Source organism: Solanum tuberosum, unplaced genomic scaffold (genome assembly GCF_000226075.1).
Source record: "Solanum tuberosum cultivar DM 1-3 516 R44 unplaced genomic scaffold, SolTub_3.0 scf00344, whole genome shotgun sequence".
In the NCBI taxonomy this organism is placed as follows: Eukaryota; Viridiplantae; Streptophyta; class Magnoliopsida; order Solanales; family Solanaceae; genus Solanum; species Solanum tuberosum.
In genome coordinates, this window is record NW_006239273.1 from 274,527 (window position 1) to 295,155 (window position 20,629).

At 35.9% G+C, this 20,629-nt stretch overlaps 2 protein-coding genes across 3 annotated transcripts; both read right to left on the reverse strand.

The window, feature by feature from the left end:
• Positions 1-4,705: 4,705 nt before the first annotated feature.
• Positions 4,706-5,501, reverse strand: LOC102587114 (auxin-binding protein ABP19a). Its single transcript, XM_006361277.2, has one exon. It carries the CDS (start codon positions 5,450-5,452, stop codon positions 4,826-4,828), a length of 627 nt encoding a protein of 208 aa, XP_006361339.1. The 5' UTR covers positions 5,453-5,501; the 3' UTR covers positions 4,706-4,825.
• Positions 5,502-7,320: 1,819 nt separating this feature from the next.
• LOC102587445 (ubiquitin-like protein ATG12) lies at positions 7,321-20,576 on the reverse strand. Of its 2 annotated transcripts, XM_006361278.2 has the most exons (5): positions 20,399-20,576; positions 20,155-20,213; positions 8,674-8,742; positions 8,495-8,557; positions 7,321-7,722 (listed from the first exon to the last, which is right to left on the reverse strand). In XM_006361278.2, exons 1-5 carry the CDS (start codon positions 20,418-20,420, stop codon positions 7,663-7,665), a joined length of 273 nt encoding a protein of 90 aa, XP_006361340.1. In that variant the 5' UTR covers positions 20,421-20,576; the 3' UTR covers positions 7,321-7,662. The 2 variants fall into 2 exon arrangements, with proteins under 2 accessions (XP_006361340.1, XP_015170726.1); XM_015315240.1 differs by lacking the exons at positions 20,155-20,213; positions 20,399-20,576 and adding an exon at positions 10,795-10,863 and having other exon boundaries at positions 8,674-8,735.
• Between the last annotated feature and the right edge of the window lie 53 nt (positions 20,577-20,629).

Here is a 20,629-nt window from a genome sequence, read left to right on the forward strand (position 1 = left end):
CTATATTATTTTAATATGAGATATAGTTTGCTATTTTGTGTAGTTTTTCCTAAAATATTTATGTATAATATAGAGAAATACGTGAGAAATGAAGGTGGGAGATATCAGATAAGGGTGTGATAATGGGGCCATAGGAGTCGAGATAAAGGTGAAGTGTGTATTTTTTTTTCTTTTATTAGTTTTTTATTCGGTATTCGACATTTATAATGGAGTCTGACTAATTTAAATTTGTATCACATAGAGCTTCATTTGGGAGGAAGTATTTCTTATCAAAAAATTTCTATATCTAGAATTCAAATTCAAAACCTCTTAACGGAGAAGCAATCTATCTACTTCATTATATCCTTTGATGACACATTTTCATCTTCTTATTTCCTTTTCTATGCTATTTTTTTGTTCAACTTCCTCCTCCTCTTTCATTTTCGTCGTCTTCATCTTCTTCTTCTTCCCTTTTTTTAAAAAAAAACTATTTTTTCTCTTATTCTACTAACTGTTTTTATTTTGGCTGTGAAGAATTTTTTTAAAAAAATTACGCCATAAATAAAATTCTATAGAAAATTCAACAAATTTTAAAAGTTTTTTGTAAAAATTAAAATTTGTTTGAATTGTTGCAACAACTTAAATATTATTGTCACAAATTTCAAGAGTCACCCCTACCAATTAAAAACACTCGAGTTACCTCTTATTAAATAAAGACGAAATGGTTTGATGCATTCTTGTATTTGTATGCGTTTGTATTCTGAATTCTTCTACTTGACCTTTTGTCAACTGAACTCTTAAACTCAATTAAAATGAGACTTTTAAAACCCTCCATGTGTGGAGGTCACTCTCTCTTACATAAATGACATGGCATATCCACGTCATAAATATTTTTAAATTATTAATCAAAAATGTTATTCCATAAAAGACAAAATAATAAATTTTCTAGTTACAAAAATAAAATAAAATAGTTATTTCTCTCACCTTCCCCCCACCTCCCTCAATCCACAACCACCGTTAACGCCATCTCCATTCACCTTTTTTTTTCTTTTTCAGGACCGTTATTGTCTATAGTCATGACCAGGCTCTTCAAGTTCTTAAAAATCATAATTCAATTTTTTCTCGAAGTTTCTAACATTCATAACTCTTAATTGCATTTTTTTACCAACGTTTAAATCATCCATTTGAACCAACATAAATTTCTTTTCTCCATTACTACCAATAAATCACCATTAAAATATCACGATGGATCACAATATTTGTACACAATTTTACATAACACATGTTACCTAATTTCACAAAGACATTCAACAATCACTTTTCATCCTTCAAGATTATATAATCTTTGTCACCTTATGGATTGTAAATAACCCAGAAAATGAAAGGAAAAACAGATCTTGTTTCTCTAGGAAGAAATAAAATATGAAAAAAGGAAAGAAAAGAGAAATTGGAGATGACTGGGAAGGGGAGTAAAAAAAAAAAGGGGATTGGATAGGAAAGAAGGTAATGGTAATTAGAGAGAAAAATAAATGAGGTGGGCTAGGAGGGAAAGAAGAAAGAAGTGATTTTTTTTAATCTTCTTTTATTTTTTGGTCTTTTTAAAAAAATATTATTTTTAGTCCAAAATTTGGAGTTCACGGAGCTCCTTCTACGCGTGAAATCACATGTTGGTGCCAACTCAATAATTAAACTGCCACATAAGCTTGGTCAATGATCAGAAGGGCTTAAAATATCGAGTTTCATTGAGTTTAAGGATTCAATTGACAAAGAGTCAAGTAGAAGGGTTCAGAATACAAACTCATACAAGTACAAGGGTCCATCAGATCATTTTGCCTTAAATAAAAGACCTAAGAGACAATTTTAGTTCAAAAATCCAAAGTACTCCCACATCCTAATATGTGGTATTTTTTTCTTTTTAGTCGGTCTGAAAATAATAATAATTTATTTAGTAACTTTTTAATGTTAAAGTACTTATTTTATATCTAATGAGATGATTTATACTCACACAAACATCTACGACCTATTTTAAATCATAAGTTCAATTCAAAGCTTCTTCTTTTTTTTAACTTTATATTTCATCAAATACCATCACATAAACTAGGACGGAGAAAGTAAGTGATAGCAAAAATGATTATTGTGTTTTTTGTTGACAGAATTTAAAACGGTTATGGTTAAAAGACTCTTTAAATTTGACAAACTTTATTAAATTAGTGCACACTTAAATCATGAAAAGTCTTAATGACCCCCTGTCCCCCTCAAACATGGATTTTTAAAACTATTTACCCTCCTAAACTATGAAAGGTCTTATTTAAACCCCCACCTATTTACCCCCTAATATGTCACATGGCACAAAAATATTATTTCGTCTAATTTACATGATTCACTTTCCTTTAAATCTCAAAAGGAATGACACGTTTCCAATTTAGTAAAAAATTAACTTGAAATTTTTTATTTTACTCCTGAAATGATTTATAGTCACTCAAATATTTATGACTTATTTTAGTCTAAATCTTTCTTAAATTTTATGTCAAGTCAAACTACATCATATAAGTAGGTGTTTGACCATGCGATTTCATATCATGATATGAAATCAACGTTTGGGCATGTGATTTCACGCTTATTTCATTTCATGTCCCAAATTCTCCAAAAATCATGATTTGAGAATTTCATATCATGAGATTTGGGATTTTTCAAATACAAAAATTGACCCACAAGTTTATATTTTGTAAAAAAAAAACACATTTATATCTACTAGTCATTTGTTCATATGTAAATAAAAATTTATAATTCATATCATTACTTTTTAAACCATTTATATCCCATATAACGATGATTATTATCACCAATATAAAATTTAGTATTACTTCTAATCAATTATTGTTTACCATTTATATACACCAAGTTCATTATTTTTTATCAAATTTATTACTACTTCATTCAAATCAACGTTTTATAAAAAATAATTTATCATCATTATATTGAGTGGACAAGACTAAGGCCGTTTGGATTGACTTAAAAAAAATAGTTTTTAAGTCAAAAATAAAAAGTCAAACTGAAATGACTTTTAAGTCAAAAAATAAAAAGTAGGGGGAGACCTACTTTTGGTTTCTGACTTATTTTAAGTCATTTTTGACATATTTTAAGTCATTTTTTACCTTGTCAAACACGTGGTAACTTATTTTAAGTCATTCTTGACTTATTTTAAGTTATTTTTTATATTTTCCAAACACTTTCAGAAGTCAAAAACTGACTTAAAAGTATGTTTGACCAACTTTTAAGCCAATCCAAATGGGCTCTAACTATTGTGGTAAGATTGTATTGAATTTATAAAATATAATTTTTCAATTTTTTTATTGAATTAAGATTTGATCGATAAATGTTGTATTTTTTAAGAATAGTTTTGTGATAGTGTATTGTGTGATTTTATAAACTTTTGTTTATTTGTAAGACTGTATAAAGAATTGAGACAATTTAAATATTTTTTACAACTTATGGGTTCATCTCATGATTTCATATTATGATCTTCTCGTTTTACGCCCTCGGATCACAGCCTTGACTTCACGTAAATCGAATGGCTTTGAAAACCACCCTTGGTCATTTCCTAGCTCCTAGCCTTCTTACTCATTCAACGAGCCTTTATTTTTCCTTTTGGGATCACAGACGTGGCATGTTCCTATTAGAAGGAAGTGTAGTGTTGAACAAGTAGGTGTAACTATTGAGTTCTACGGCGGTGAACTCAACATCGACAGTTATAATGATCTTGCCACTATGAACAAATAGGCTAGACATGCTCAATTGGGTGAAATTTTTGAATTAGATCGTGCTACTTTGAAATTCGATGGTGTTTTTCGTAGCAGTACAAGGGGTTGATTTACTTTTGGGCATGCTTTGTTTGCTTTGCTTTTCTTCTCGGACACATTTGGCATGGTGCTAGAACCTTGTTGAGAGATGTTTTTGCTGGTATTGACCTAGATTTAGATACTCAAGTTGAATTTGAAGCATTCCAAAAATTCATATCGCATGGTCAAACGGGCCCTAAATAGGAACATAAATTAATATTTTACTAAATAAATAATTGTGTTATTCCTTTTGAAATTAACTAAAAAGGAAAATGAGTCATATAAATTGGACTTTTTTATGTCGTGTCATATTAGGGGGTAAATAGTTTTAAAAACCCATATTTGAGGAGGTAATTAAGACTTCTCATATTTTAGATCTACATCTAATAAAATATGTCAAATTTAAGAGGGTATTTAATTATTAACTTTTATTTATTCATGTAGAATTATAGGACAATCAAAGATATCTGTATGTACTCTTTGCGAAAAGAAGTCATCGTTACATAATATAGTTGTCTATGATCCCAAAATTTCTTTAATTCGAACACGGTTTAGTTTATTTAGGTTATACCACCAGTTCATAGAAGTTAAACTATTTGTTTAATTATCCTACTATTATTCGATTAATACTTCATTTTCCTCATTTTGGGTAGGAATTAGCCTTCTGCTTTTTCGTTACTTTCTCTATCCCAATTTATGTGGCACAAATGATCCAGGAGTGTTTTGGACCCATAAATTTCAAAATCTTCTTTTCTTTCTTGAACTTTGTGTCAAGTCAAACAGTTCCACGTAAATTAGAACAAAAGGAGTAGTATAGTAGGTATCATTGCCACACATTAAAATTAGACACTACTTTGTTTAGGTTGCATGCAAGTTATTAATAAGAATTAAGCTCAAAATAACATGGCATTGCTAGAAAGAATCATCAAAAGCAAAACAATTGCAAGTAGCTACCAATAATTGTCAAAAAAAATAACAACTCTGAAAAAAGAGAAACAGTACAAGTTCTAGCCAGTGCCTCCAAGCACACCCTTGAGCTTCTTGATTTGTGCTTCATCAAGGAATGTTGTAGCCTCAACCAACTTAGTTGACAAGTCGTTGGCAAACAACGCGAAATCCGTGATTTGAAGGCCAGGATTGGAGCTACTAAAGAAGACATAAGCTACAGAGTTGAAACCAACTGCATTCACTTGAAAATGCAACAAACCTTGTGGGAATACCATTAGTTCACCTTTCTTGATTGTCTTCAAGTAAACAGTGTTTGCTGAAGAAACAAAAGCAGCTGTGATCGACCCTTGCACGACAAGCAGGACTTCAGAAGCACCAGGATGAGTGTGAAATGGTACCACACCACCAGGTGCTAAGTCGAGACGTGCTGCAGAGAGACCTAAACCATTTAGGCCAGGGAATTGAGCTGCAAATGCTGGTGACACTGATGCTTTGATGATGTTTGAGGTGTCTCCTGCTGCACTTAGACCGGAGAACACAAAGTCGTTCACCGTGACTTTGGTAACAGACTTGCAAGAGTAGCCTGCAGGGGACTCTGGTCCTTTCAAGTCTGCTACACAAAAGTCTTGTACAGAAGCATTGCTGCTCAAGATGAGGACAGCAAAGACAAATAGAAGTTTGAACATTTTCACTTGCTAGGAATGATGTTTATGTGAAAATATGTTATACTAAAGTTAGTGTGTATATATAGATAGATTCAAGTGAGTGATGAAAAATATGTCACTTGAATTTCTATAGGAAATGATGACAACCACAAGTTGTGTGATATGGCCTATCTTGATTTGAAGAAGTGAATACACCACAAAAAAAAAACTCCCTTCTAGCTAGAACACGTAAAGATATGGTACCTGGACAATAACTCAGCCCCAAAAGTTAGATCACGAGGAGAGGATTGAAAAAGTTCATATAAGCAGACCATCAATCCATTCCAATGTGAGACTTTTACCCGCTCTAACAAATCAGGATATGTTTGTTCATTTGTAGAGAGGTACTTTGAGATATTTTGTTCTATTTTTGACAGGAGTGGAATCCTAAATATAAATCATGTCTCGGATTGATAACACTATTTAGTTTGAGCAATATGTATGTTAGGACCGAAATAATCAAGTGTGATGGGGAAACTTACGAAGGAAATCCTGAATGACGACAAAATCAGACTATAAAACAGAAATATACTAGAGGAGACACAATTTTAACGTGGTTAAGTTAATTGATCAACATCCACGAGCAGAGATGAGTAATCATTGAGCTGATAAAATACACTTTGAGAAGGTTCACACAAAAAATAGCTAAGACTTTTGTCTAAGAAAATCAGGGCAAACAACTAACAATATAATGCTTGCATCTGGCTTGTGAATTACAATCCCAATGGTATAGTGCTACTTTCAGTTTTCTCTTCATATTTATTCTTGGTTTGAAAAAGATTTCCTCATATCTTGGTAAACTAAATACCATCATCATCTTTTCTTTCTCCAATGGTATTGCCATAAAATGTTGTTATTACTGTTAGATTATCAACAACAATTACGCCTCTGTCCCAAACAAGTCGGAGTGGCTATATTGATCCTCATTGTCCCATTTAAGCTCAAATCATGTAAATACTAGTATTAGATTACCAAAATATATATAAATGAATAAACCATTGCATAAACATGAATGTTTTATATGACAAAGGGTGCATTGAGTCAAGTGGTCCTAAAGGCACATGGTTAGAGAAAGTGACTAGTCTAAAAGAAGACAGAATGACAACTAGAAAACCCCAAAATTGTACTCCCTCCACCCCAATTACGTGGTACCGTTTGACTTGACACAAATTTAATGAAAGAAAGACTTTTGAAGTTTGTGATCTCATTTCACTAAGGTAAAATAAGAATTTTAAAGTTATTAAATTATTTTCAATTTATGGGAAGGTGACATTCTTTTTGAAACAGACTTAAAAGAAAAATGTGTCACATAAATTGGGACAGAAGAAGTAGAACTTCTTATATGTCCTTCAATTAGCTAAAATCCATGATAATTGGCAAGCTATTGAAACAGGAATAAGTGGACTAGAGTAATTACCCTTCCACAAAGGCTTTCAATAGTGCAAAATATGGTCACTAGTGCTTCATCATTGACACAAATGTCACTTCTACTGCAAAAGAATTCAAAAATGGATTTAGCATTGGTAGAGAGTTAATGTGTCCTTACCATGGAAGAACTAGGATAGGCCCATAAAGTAGCTTTCGATATCTACTTTGGGACTCCATTTAGCTGGATTCATGTTACATAAGGCCCCATTATAAGAGGAAGTGACACCCTAGCCTAGAAATCTGAAACCTCTTATTAAAAGTGAAGGGATTCGATCCATCATACCACAATCCTTGACAGATGGATATTGAACAAGAATGCAACACAAGGACTTTCCATGGGGTTAGCATAATGTAATACTCGATATCTAACTTTTGGAGCTCTTTTAACTGGGCACAATCAAACCCCAAAATAAAGATGAAAGTTACAAACAAAATTGAAATTACACACTAATGAAAGAGGATTGTTAACTTTACAGAATTAAAGGGTGACAATGGTGAGAGTTGAAAGGGACTCACAACTTTTCATACGAATATGACAGATATCCAAGTCTAAACTTTAAAGAGCTGGTGAATAGTCCATAAGGAAACTACTGAAGCACAATCAATAAGCATCAATGTAAAATCATACGAGTAGTTATATACTGAACAATCTACCGAAGAACACTCTGACTAATCATTGATGCCAGGTTTATATCTTACATACTATCTATTTACTCAGGTATGGAGGAGCTTTGAAGTGTTGTAGTGTAAACAACCAGGAGTTTTCATCCCCACGCCATGGAGCATGCATAATTAACCACCAACTTACCATCAAAACCAAAGTTCTGCAAACAAGGAGAGAATAGAGATAATATATCAATAATAAGATCTGAAAACAAAGTTAACAGTCTAATCAAGTTTAGTAACTAGACCAGCTCAAGAAAAGGAATGAATAGTCAATTTACCAATTTAGAGATTCAGACATAAACAAGGAGAGAAGAGACGAGGGAAAATAGGAAAACTCAAAAAGAAACATATAATTTTCTACCGATTGTCCATAAATTCATCAAGAGCTCATGTATGATGCTGAGTTGTTAAAATATGTTTTACTTCAAATAGCAAAGAGAACCCAAGGCAAAGAGAATTTAAGTGCATTCAAAAAGAATGATATATCGGTCTCTCTTTCACTGTCTAGAGATTGTGGAGTGTTGGTCGAAGAAGATGTTTGGTTCATACTGTACCAAATACTGAAAAAGATCAAGCTGTCATGTGAATTTGATTTTTGAAGTTTCAAAGACGGGTCAATAAAAGAAAATTTTATCATACGCCAAAAAACTATGCATGCATTGTTTTGTTACAAGAACAAAAACTACAAATGAAAGTAAAATGTCTGATCACCAAAGGACATCCATCCTAAAAACACCTGTACAAAACTAAAGCCTGGTGATAAAAAAGGGAATATTATCCAGCTTCCGGTCGAAGAAAATAGGGAAAAGAAAAAAACACTATATCCATCTTCCAGTAAAATGGATGTCAAACGAAGATAAAATGTCTGATCAGCAAAGGGCATACATCATGAATAATTACATGCAAAAATAATATAAGCATGAAACTTACATTGTATAGGTCAATTACCAACTCATCTGGATTTGGCGAGAAGGCACTGTTGACATACACAAACTAGAGAGGAAAGAATATATCAGTAATCACAACTCTAATGCACATTACTTCAGAATTTCAACAATTGAGAGCAATTCTTCTGTATTTTAGAATTTCAAGAAAGATAAAGGGCGTACCAATGTCTCCCTATGGAGTTGACGGCGCAAAAAATCTATTACTTTGATGAATTTGTCAGTACCTGCAATCTATGTTGATGTTTATATACAATTTGATAATTAGATGAACGCATGACAGGAAAAAGAGGACAAAAAATTGTAAAACCTATTTTTCAAATCTAGGAAGTACAGCTTTGTATCTTTGATTGGATACAATAACATGAATTCTATTGGGGAATTACTCTAAATCTATAGTAAGGGAGTATCTCAAGCCTGGTTCCAGCATAGACAAGTGAAAAACATTAAGAAACTAGATATCTTAAAACCCCCAGGGCTTCGTTCAAGTGGCAAAGGTTGATGGACTTGGTACAGAGGTAACAGGTTCGAGATCTACTGCATGCGAACTAAGCTTTTGGTATTAAGTGGATAAGCTTAGAGGGGTGGGCACATTGTCCCCAAATTTCAAAGACGGCGATTGGTCCTAAGGGCTGGCTCTAATTTCTCAGTCATAAAAAAACAATATATCTTATCTGGTCAAATGGTGTCAAACAAATTGGGACCGATGAGAGGCATACTATTGCATTACGCTAGCCAAATATGACAATAAAGAGAGTGTGCAGAGTCCATGCCAAAGATGGCTCAAATCAAATTTCAACTGACACCACATGGAATAATCTCAACTACCCTATTATTCCTCAGGCTCCCCAAAGAAAAGGACTTCTACAGTAACATCCCCATGTAAGAATTAAAAGGTGCTTCTTCCGGATAAGTGCCCCCTTTTCGTTTCCTTGAGATGATTGCAAAGGGAAGCATCTGTTTATTAATGCCATTGAGATTCTTCTTCAAGATTTTCAACAACTTAAAATATTTAATTGGACTTCAAGAATATTGAAAATCTTCATCAATTAGGGTTTGAGTCTGACTTGAACTTGTGTTCATTTGCCCTTGAAGAACTTCCCCTAAAAGGCCATAGATATTCTTGTCAGCTCCACCAATCAAGATCACCTCCCTCATATACTAGTTCATCTTCAGGGCATCCAACTACTCACTCATTTGCCGCATTAATATTATCCAAGGCAATTGCATCAATGGTATCACGAGCATCATAACAACGTTTCAATTATACACTAGATCATTGAGACGCGATAGCGCAAGCCTATTTCTCTTTTTGGAATGAATCTGCGTATCAGTTGTAGAGATTAATTAATAATATAGAAAACCGCCTTCTTACATGTTCAAACACACTCCAATTCGATGAGCTGCAAGTTAGACCAAATACTTTCATGGCAAACTTTTGCAAGGTTTGAGTTTGACTATCATTCAACTATATATTTTTTTAAGGTTAATAAGTATAAATAACTTGGATAAAGCTATAAAGAATTAAAACAACTCACTTACTCGGTGACCTTGAGTCTCTGGGAGACTGACCACAACCAAACATATCATCTGCATTTTTGTACTTAGGAAGCTCAGTGACTAATATATCTTGTTATACTGGGCTTCATCTTCTAAACACATCTATAATAATCCATCCACACTTTTGAATCTGAAATGTCATTTTCCTAAGCAGTATAAAACAACCTTGGATTCAAAATATGACTTGTTGCCTGCAAAGGCCAATGGAGTCCACCGCAAATAATTTCAAACACCTTCTCATATTGCCTCTAAACTCCACCTAAAACTTGTTCAATTATTTCCTTGGCTCTATCCATTGATTCATGAATGAACCCATTGGTGGGGTTTTTCCCCATCCACCAAAGAAGAACTTTCATCAAAGGACCACAGGCTATAAGTGCCCTAACAATACCATTCCAAAAGTCTGCAAAAATAGGATGGTTGGCAACTTTTTTCCCCAAAATAAATCTACTTGAAGTCCATTCGGTTGGGAGGACTAGAGTTCTCAAGTTTTACTTTTGTACATATGTAGTTTGGAAAGACCAGGGTCGTTGCAAATTTTGTCTCGACCAGTTTCACCAAATTTCTTTCATAGGTGAATTTTCTTATCAAGTTCAACAACGATCTTTGACTAATGTAAGAATGGATCTTGACGGCCTTCTTAAAAGTCGTAGAAGTAATATTATAGTAATTAGTAGCTAATAAGTATTAACTATAAAGAAAGTTAGAGGATATGGAAGATATTACCTGAAGCATATGGGTCAATCTTGAATATGTCACCAAACATCAAATTGATGCAATGAGCAGCACATGGAGTCCAATAAATGTGTGGGTACCACCTATCATCATGTCACCCGCTTTAACATTCTCACTAGCATTATCAGTGACGACTTGTACAACATGTTCCGATGTACATTTTGGTAAAATCGATAGATTTGTCGCTCGCATCAACAGAGCCAAAAAAACACACAATCTATTGGAGGATTCAACAAAATATTCATGATCATTTTACCATTTTGTGTCGTTCATCATAATGGAACATCCAAACTTTCTCCATGGGATTACAGGCATGCTTTGTTTGTGGGTTTACTCCCAGGCACGTTTCCCAATGAACTTTCTCTTTCCTACTTTCTAGGACTGCAGAAGCCCACTTTTCCGGTAGGAGCTGCCGGAATCCAAACCCCTTTCTTTCAAGCCAACAATAATCACCCACTGTGACTTGCATAAACCTAGATCGTAGGATGGAGGAGAATAGAATTTACTTCAACGCAGGTTTCAAATCATTCGATATAACCAGATGGATCACGGGAAAGTCTGAATGGTACGAATGGGTTGAAAGAAGCCGGAAGATGATGCAAAGATCAGTTATGAGCAAGAAGTCTATGGAATGGATCTGCTCCTGTCTGAAAGAAGCTTCAAAGGAACAAAAGAAGGAGATTAGGAGGTGGAAATTCTCAGAGCAAGGAGCAGAACACTTCTGTACAAGGAAACAAAATGGATATGGGAAATTTATAAGCATAATATCTCTAAATAGTGGGGGAAGGTCATGTTTAATTATTCCTGAGCTTGCATTGAATGCAGGGTGGCTGGACATAGCATTTAAGATTGAAAGGTTTATTAAATGCCACAGAAAGGAGGACACACCTTTCTGTAGGGTGACTGAGGATGACTACCCGTATGTAGAGGCTGTGCAAGAAAGTAGATGGGGGAGTAGAAATTTAAAAAGGGCCGAGATTAATAGCAGCAAAGGAGGAATCCAGATAACCAAGTCAGTGAATATCCAAGAGGAAGACCTCCTCAAGAGATGCCTGATAGGATACTGCAGTGAAGATTTGAAGGAAAAACCAACTCTTGCGGATATTAGAAAGTGGGTTTCAGCAAACTGGAAAAAAGTATTTGGTGTTAACATATACGAATTGAATAGAGAGACATTCTTGTTTGAGTTCCCTAATAGATACATGGCGGAGCAAACCATACAAGGTCAATGGAGGTGGAAGAACAACAGATTCCAGCTCGACTGGTGGAGCCCAACAACAGGATGCATCCCCCACACTACCTCTGTGAGAGAAACATGGATTAGAGCAGTGGGGATCCCCCTACATCTGTGGTCCAAGAAGATATTTAAAGAAATAGGGGAATTATGCGGAGGATGGAGTGCAACAGAAGAAGAAACGGAGCTTAAAAACCACATGAAATGGGCGAAAATCCTGGTGAAGAACGATGGAAGAAATCTGCCGAGGGAGGTGTCTATTTCCTGTGATGGGATCAAATATTACTTCCCTATTTGGGTGGAGAGCAAACCAAGGTTTGAATTGCTGCCGGAAAGTGATAGGGAAACTGCCGGAGAAGAGGACGAAGCTTTTTGCCCAGTTAATGACTTTACACAGGGGACAGAAGCTGCATACAACTGCAATACAGTACAAAAAACCCTTTTTAGGGATTTTGGTACAACTCAGCACGTGGGCTCTGTGTTGACAGCTGGAATGTCTAGTGCAAGTGGGTCACATGAGCAGCATGTGTGTTTTTTAAATGAGAAATTGGATTTGGGCCTTATTCAAAAGCCCAAAAACCATCAGATGTTTAAAGGATCCAAAGGCCCAGACTATGCAGCTCAAGTCATTTTTAATGACTTACAAGGAGGAAAGCCTGACCAATCAGAAGCCCAGAAAGAACAGGGATTTGCCTACGACATCGAAGCTATGCAGGCAATTATAACAGTCGCACCAGAGAAGAGTACATATGCGAACGTTGTCACGATGATATCTGAAGATGAAAATAGGGGAACTGCGATGGCTACGGGGAAAGAAATTCACCATTACAATGACAGGAATGGTATCGGCAGTAGCACAGAAACAGAGGGGAATGAGCTAGTGTTACAAAATTCAAACACAGAAATTGTTGATTGGGAAGTGGAGGAAGCCGAGCCAATTCTGCAGCAACAACAAAATTCCTCTTGGGTGCAACAGAATCTGATCAAACTGGGGAAGATCTTTGGAATTGATTTCCATGGACATGAAGAGGAGGCCATAGAATTACTTCTCCAGATAGATAGTTGCAGACAAGCGAGAAGAATGGAACAAGGCACTGAAGTTAAAAAGAACAAAATCAAAGGTGCACAAGAGCTTAAAAGTCTTGTCTCATTTGATGTAAAATTCAAAAGCTCAGGGAATAGGAACAAGGGGAGGAACACCACTCTAGTTACAAGATGAAGTTTAAACTAGTATCGTGGAATGTCCGGGGATTGAACAATAAGGAGAAGAGGGAGACTGTCAAAAGCTTAATTTCCGAATGGAGGGCAGACATCATCTGCCTCCAAGAAACTAAGCTTGCGGGGAATATTACAGAAGTAGCAAATCAGATTTGGGGAGGTAGATGGATCAGACACGCTTGTCTGGAAGCTAGTGGAACAAGAGGCGGAATCATTTTGATGTGGGATGAGAGGGCATGGAAGGGGGAGGTCTTAGAAATAGGAACCTACTCCATTACTTGTAGTTTTGAATCCCAAACACAGAATTACAATTGTCACATAACTGGAGTGTATGCTCCAAATGACTACATGGAGAGGAGACTAGTGTGGGAAGAATTGGGTTCAGTAAGGGGATTATTTGAAGGGCCCTGGGCACTGTGTGGAGATTTCAATGTTTCAAGGTATATATCGGAGAAGAAAAATTGCAACAGTAGAACAAGGGGTATGAAGGAGTTCTCTGTTTTCATAGAAGACATGGAATTGGTGGATTTACAACTAGAAGATGTTGCATATACCTGGTTTAAAGGAGACCAACATGTAGCAGCCTCTAGAATTGATAGAATCTTGTTCTCGAAAGAATGGGATGACAACTTCAATAATCTGAAACAGATTCCTTTGCAAAGGCTGTGTTCAGATCATATTCCAATAGCCTTGATTGGTGGAAGCTGGGAGAGAAAGAAAAGTTATTTTAAGGTCGAAAACTGGTGGTTACAGTCAGAAGGTTTTGTTGACAGAGTAAAAGACTGGTGGTCATCATTCAGATACTCAGGAACCAGACTATGTGTTGGCCTACAAATTTAAAGCTTTGAAGCACAAACTTAAGGAATGGAGTAAAGAGGAGAGTGGAAACCTTGGCCTACAGCGAAAGAAACTGCTAGAACAATTGGCAGAAATGGACATGGAGAGGGAAAACAGAGTGCTTACAGAAGAAGAAATAACAAAAAAAGCTGCAGTCCTACTAGAATATGAGGATCTGATTAAGAAGGAGGAAATTGCATGGAGACAAAGATCAAGAATACTATGGCTGAAGGAAGGGGACAAAAATACCAAGTTTTTCCACAAAATGGCAAATTCTCACAGAAGGTACAATAACATTGATCAATTAATGATACAGGGGGAAGTCACTCATGAGCCAGCTGAAATTGAAGGAGAAATAATCACTTACTACAAGAAGTTGTATACAGAAACCATACCATGGAGACCTACTCATCAGTATGCAAACTGCCCGGTCATTACCGAAGAAGAGAAAATGGCCCTTCAAGGCAGATTCGAGGAAAATGAAGTGCTAACATGCCTAAAGTTATGTGCAGCTGACAAGGCCCCTGGACCAGATGGTTTCACAATGGGTTTTTTCATCAAGTGTTGGGAGATAGTGAAGCAGGATATAATGGATACTTTTCAGAAATTCTACGATCAAGAAGTTTTTGAGAAGAGTTTTAATGCTACATTCATTGCACTTGTACCCAAAAAGAAAGGAGCCAAGGAGCTAAGGGACTATAGACCAATCAGTCTTATAGGTAGTATTTACAAAATACTATCTAAAGTACTCACAGAGAGACTGAAGGGCGTGATAGACAAACTGGTGGATTCACAACAAATGGCATTCATAAAAGGGAGACAAATCATGGACGCAGTTTTGATTGCTAACGAAGCAGTAGACTCCAGGACTAAGCAGAAAAAGCCTGGCATTCTTTGCAAGTTAGACATAGAAAAAGCGTACGATCATGTTAACTGGAAGTACCTGATGAAGATCTTAGAAAGGATGGGATTTGGACAAAAGTGGATGAACTGGATTATGTTCTGTATCTCAACAATAAACTTTTCTGTTCTAATCAATGGGCTTCCTGCAGGTTTTTTCAGCTCACAAAGAGGGCTCAGGCAAGGTGACCCACTATCACCTTTCCTGTTCTTAATCACTATGGAGGGTCTGAACAGTATGATTAAGACAGCTAACACAAGAGGATGGTTGAAAGGTTTTGATGTGTCGAGAGATGGTGCTGAAAGTTTGGATGTGACACACCTTCAATATGCTGATGATACACTCATCTTCTGTGGAGCAGAGGAAGAACAACTGAAATATTTAAGGGTGATACTGGTCCTATTTGAAGGGGTATCTGGCCTGCACATTAATTGGCGGAAAAGCTTTATGTATCCCATTAATGAGGTCAATAATATGAATTATATAGCCTCAATTCTTGGGGGTGCAGTTGGCACTTTGCCAACAACCTACTTGGGCATGCCTTTGGGAGCAAAATCCAAGTCTTTTGAAATCTGGAATGGCGTGATAGAGAAGTGCGAGAAAAAATTGGCTAGATGGAAAACTCAATACTTATCAATGGGAGGGAGGTTGACCCTCATCAACTCGGTACTTAATGCTCTACCAACATACATGATGTCATTATTTCCTATTCCAGCAGGGGTCATCAAAAAATTGGATAGGATAAGAAGGAATTTTTTGTGGCAAGGTAACAGCGAGAAGAAGAGATTTCACCTGGTGAAATGGGAATCTGTGGTAACTGGGAAAAAGAATGGCGGATTGGGAATAAAAAATCTGATATTCCAAAGTGAAGCACTCAGAATGAAATGGTTGTGGAGGTACTCGTTTGAAGATCAGTTAATGTGGAAAAGAGTGGTAGGTGCCAAATATGAGGCGGAAGATAGTTGGATGACCAAGGATGTGACTTCACCTTATGGGGTCAGTTTATGGAGATCCATAAGAGAATTATGGGAGGAAGTCAAACTCAACTCCAAGGTGAAAGTGGGGAATGGGAACAAGACCAAATTCTGGAAAGATGAATGGCATGAGTTAGGTAATCTGGAACTCCTCTTTCCAGACATATATAACCTAGTTCTCTCACAACAAAGGACCATTGCAGAGATTTGGACAACACAGGGCTGGAATTTCCAGTTCAGAAGACATCTCAATGACTGGGAAGTGATGAGAGTGGCAGAATTTCTCAACATTGTTGGAAACTTCAATGGACTCCAGGCTGAAGAGGATGCATTATGGTGGAAAGGAAGCAGCAAAGGTATATTTAAAGTAGGTGCAGCTTACAGGTTGATGGAGCAACCAAGTCAACAGATTCCTATCTGGCCATGGAGACAAATTTGGAAAGGCAGAATTCCTTATAAAGTCTCATGTTTTATATGGCTGCTAGCTAAGGAAGCAGCTTTGACACAGGATAATGTTATGAAAAGGGGGATAACCTTATGTTCTAGGTGTTTTCTTTGTGGAGAAACATCAGAAACTGTTACTTTCTCCATTACACTTAATGCTCATCAACAATCTTGTCCACTTTCTTCACCTCGTTTTTTAGGTGAGTAACTCTAAATTCGTGAAAGGTCATTCCTGGGCCCAAGACAACATTTCATAAATTCATTGAGGTCGTAGGATAACAAAGCCCAGGATGAAGTCTCCTATTTTTTCTTACATGAAGTTAGTGTTACTCACCTAAAAAAGGGTGAAGAAAGTGGACAAGATTGTTGATGACCATAAAGTGCAATGGAGTAAGTTCGAATTTTCCATTATGATGGACAAATGAATGGTAAGAAATGATCATCAATATTTTGGTGAATTCTCCAAAAGGTAGTGTCTTTCTTGGTTTTGTTGATACTAACAACGAATCTACCGATTTTACCAAAATGTACAACTGTTCTTTGAGAGCACTATTGAGAGAATCGGATCAGAAAATGTTGTAAAAATTGTCATTGATAATGCTAGAATGTCAAAGCAGGTGACATGATTGGGTCTATACCACACATTTATTGGACTCCATGTGTTGCTCATTGTATCAATTTGATGTTTGGTGACATATTCAAGACTAACCCATATAATTCAGATAATATAACTTTCATATCCTCTAACTTTCTTTATGTTAACACTACTAACTACTACTCCCTCTGTCCCAATTTATATGACTTACTTTCCTTTTTAGTCAGTCCCAAAAAGAATGACACATTTCTATTTTAAGTAACAATTTGCCTATAAAATGTCTTTTTTACCCTTAATGAAATGATTTACAACCACACAAATTTCTATCATTCATTTTGGACCACAAGTTTTAAAAGTCTTTCCATTTTTCTTAAAGTTTGTGCCAAATCAAAGTACATCATATAAAATGGGACGGAGGGAGTAACTAATATGATATTCCTTTTACAGTTTTTAAAAAGGCCATCAAGATCCATCTTATAGTCAAAGGTCGTTGTTGAACTTTGATGAAAAAATTCACTAATGAAATTTTTTTGGTGAAACCAGCCAAGACAAGATTTGCAACGGCCTTATTGACTTTCCAAGTTATGTACGTACAAAAGAAAAACTTGAGAACTCTGATTTTCTCAAGCGGATGGTTTTGCAAAGGAAATTTTGGGGAAAGAAAATGTCAACCATCTTATTTCTGCACACTTGTGGAATGATGTTGTTCAGCAACTTAAATGTTTGCAGTTCTATGACGAAAGTGCTCCGTTTGGTGGATGGGGAAACATCCCCACCAATGAGCTATATTTATGAAGCAATGGATTGAGCCAAGAAAACTATTGAATGGGCTTTTGGTAGAGTTTAGAGGCAATATGAGGAAGTGTCCGAAATTATTGATGCAACTCCATCCGCCTCTGCATGCAGCAGGCCATATTTTGAAGTCGGGGTTGTTTTATACTGCTCTAGAAAATGATATATTAGATTTAGAAGTGTAGATGGGTTATCATAGATGTGTTGAGAAGATGAACTCCAGTATAACAACACAAGATAACTAGTCGCTGAGCTTTCTAAGTATAAAAATGCAGATGGGATGTTTGGTTGTGGGCTAGCCCAAGAGCCAGAGACTCAAGGTCACCACGTAACTGAGTTGGTTTAGTTCATTATAGCTTTACTTAAGTTATTTGACTTAATTATACTTATTAACCTTAAAAATTATTTTTTCTATTGTTTAATGGTAGTCAAACTCCAACGTTGCAAAAGTTTGCTATGAAAGTATTAAGTCTAGCTTGCAGCTTATTCGTATGTGAGTGAAGTTGGAGTGTGTTTGAACACATAAGAAGAAGATTTATATCCTATTACTAAGTTATATTATTAGTAGTACCTACTAATTGATCTCTACAACTTATATGCAGATTCATTCCAAAAAGAGAAATAGGCTTGCACTATCACGTCTCAATGATCTCGAGTACAATAGAACATTGAAATGTCGTTAAGATGCTCATGATACCATTGATGCAATTGTCTTGGAAAATATTGATGGGGCAAATGAATCGTTAGTTGGATGCACCGAAGATAAAGAAGATGAACTAGTATATGAGGGAGGTGATCTTGCTTGGGGTACTGTTGTTACGACAGTTGGAGCTGACGAGAACATCTATGGTCTTTTAGGGGAAGTTCTTCAAGTTCAAGGTCACTTGACAAGGATAAAAGAGTACATACTACATCTACAAGTTCAAGTCTTACTCGACCCTAATTGATGAAGAATCCAAGGAGGAAGAAGATGAGGAGCAATATAATGAAATGGATCTTGGACTTCCAAGAATTGGAAAATCTTGAAGAAGAATAGACTTTTAGAGTTCTAGTATTGTTGTCTTATGAATTATTGACTCATTCAAGTTCTAAACTTTTAGTATCTACTATATACTGTCACAAGCTACTACCAGTATCAATCCAATTAAGAGAACCAGCAGCTCCTTCATGAAAGATCCATTTATGCTGAAAACCAACAGCCCCACTTATAATCAACTCCATCAGGCCACCACCAGTGCTACTGCTAAGAGAAAACCAATTGCTGCATTTATGCTGGTATTATACTTGAGGGTTGTTTTACAACCTAACTTGTACATTCACGGTGTTATACACTAGCTCCCTTATCCAGTTGGATCTCCACAACCTACAAACACTTGGCTTACGAGCAAGGATAGGAAGCCTAAGGAATAATCACTATAGTGAATGAAAGCATGAAGGATGGAGGCAAGAAATTGTAGGACACTCTTGGACTCTCCGCATGACCACTAGAATCCTAATTTTCCCCTCTATCCACTCTACCTATAGGTTGACGAACAGAACAAAGATAATCTACATGAAGAATCGTCTATAGATATGGAATTCGTTTGGGCATACCCACCTAAGCATTATCTCCTGAAAGGAGAATTGATACAAAGGATTGATATAGTCGAATCCAACTAATTCAGAACTCGGGCATAATTAATTAATTGGTTGACACAAATTTTGACTCACATTCTCAGTCTCTTTTGATTCATCATCTGCACTTTAGCAACAATGAAAATAAACAGGGATACATGAAAACAATTAAAAGGAAAAAAGGTTGTCAAACATCCCAATGAACAGCATTCAATCATACTTTAATTTATCTTCTCTCTTTCTTCTTTTCATCACATAAGGAGCTGGATGAGTGTCTGTGAAGATTCCATTAGAATACCATCCTTAATAAGACTGTCAATACCCAAGTATGAGGGTCAACACATCAAATTTGGATTGATTTCTCATATAGTCACTTAGCTAATAGTTAAGTTACCTTTATCAAATCTCCAGCATAAATTCACACTGCTTCCTTTAATACTGTACTTCCGTTATCTAGACTGCTTTGGACTATTTTTCCTTTAGTCAAGCGTCTATCGGAAACAGACTCCCTACCTCCAGTTAGGAGTAAGGTTTGTGTACACTCTACCCTCCCCAGTCCCCGATTTGTGGAACCACACTGGGTATGTTATGTTGTATTAAGAACTCATAGTCAAAGGAAAAAGTACAATGGCAATGCAGCAATATATAGCTAGGGTTTTGGATCTTAACAGAGCCTAGAATTTTAACAGGAGCAATTTATCTGATAATCTGAATTAGGAGAATATGATGGAAGAAAACAAACCTTGAATTTGGCTTGTTTAAGAATCGGAGCATCGCCAGTTGCTCTTAAATGAACAATCACTACATAACCATCAAAATCAACAATCAATCACTACATACTCATCAAAACCAACAATCAAATCACTACATACTCATCAAAATCAACAATCAAATCACTACAGGATCAACAAAAACAAAAAACAATAATCCATTGAAAACAGGGGGCGGAATTTGATTTTTGACGAAATTTAAGCAAGTAATGACACCTTTACGAGAATCGGAAGCCATAGCTGAATATTAGCTGATTATTTTGCTTCCCTCACGATTTCTGCATTCTCTCTTCAAAGCCCCTTTCCTGAAAATAGTAGTGCGTCCAAATTTATATCAGGGCTAATGGTTTCCGAGATGAATAGTCAATTTGGTTATCTATCCTGTTTTTATAAATTTAATAAAATAGTGAACTAGTTATATATATATATATATATATATATATATAT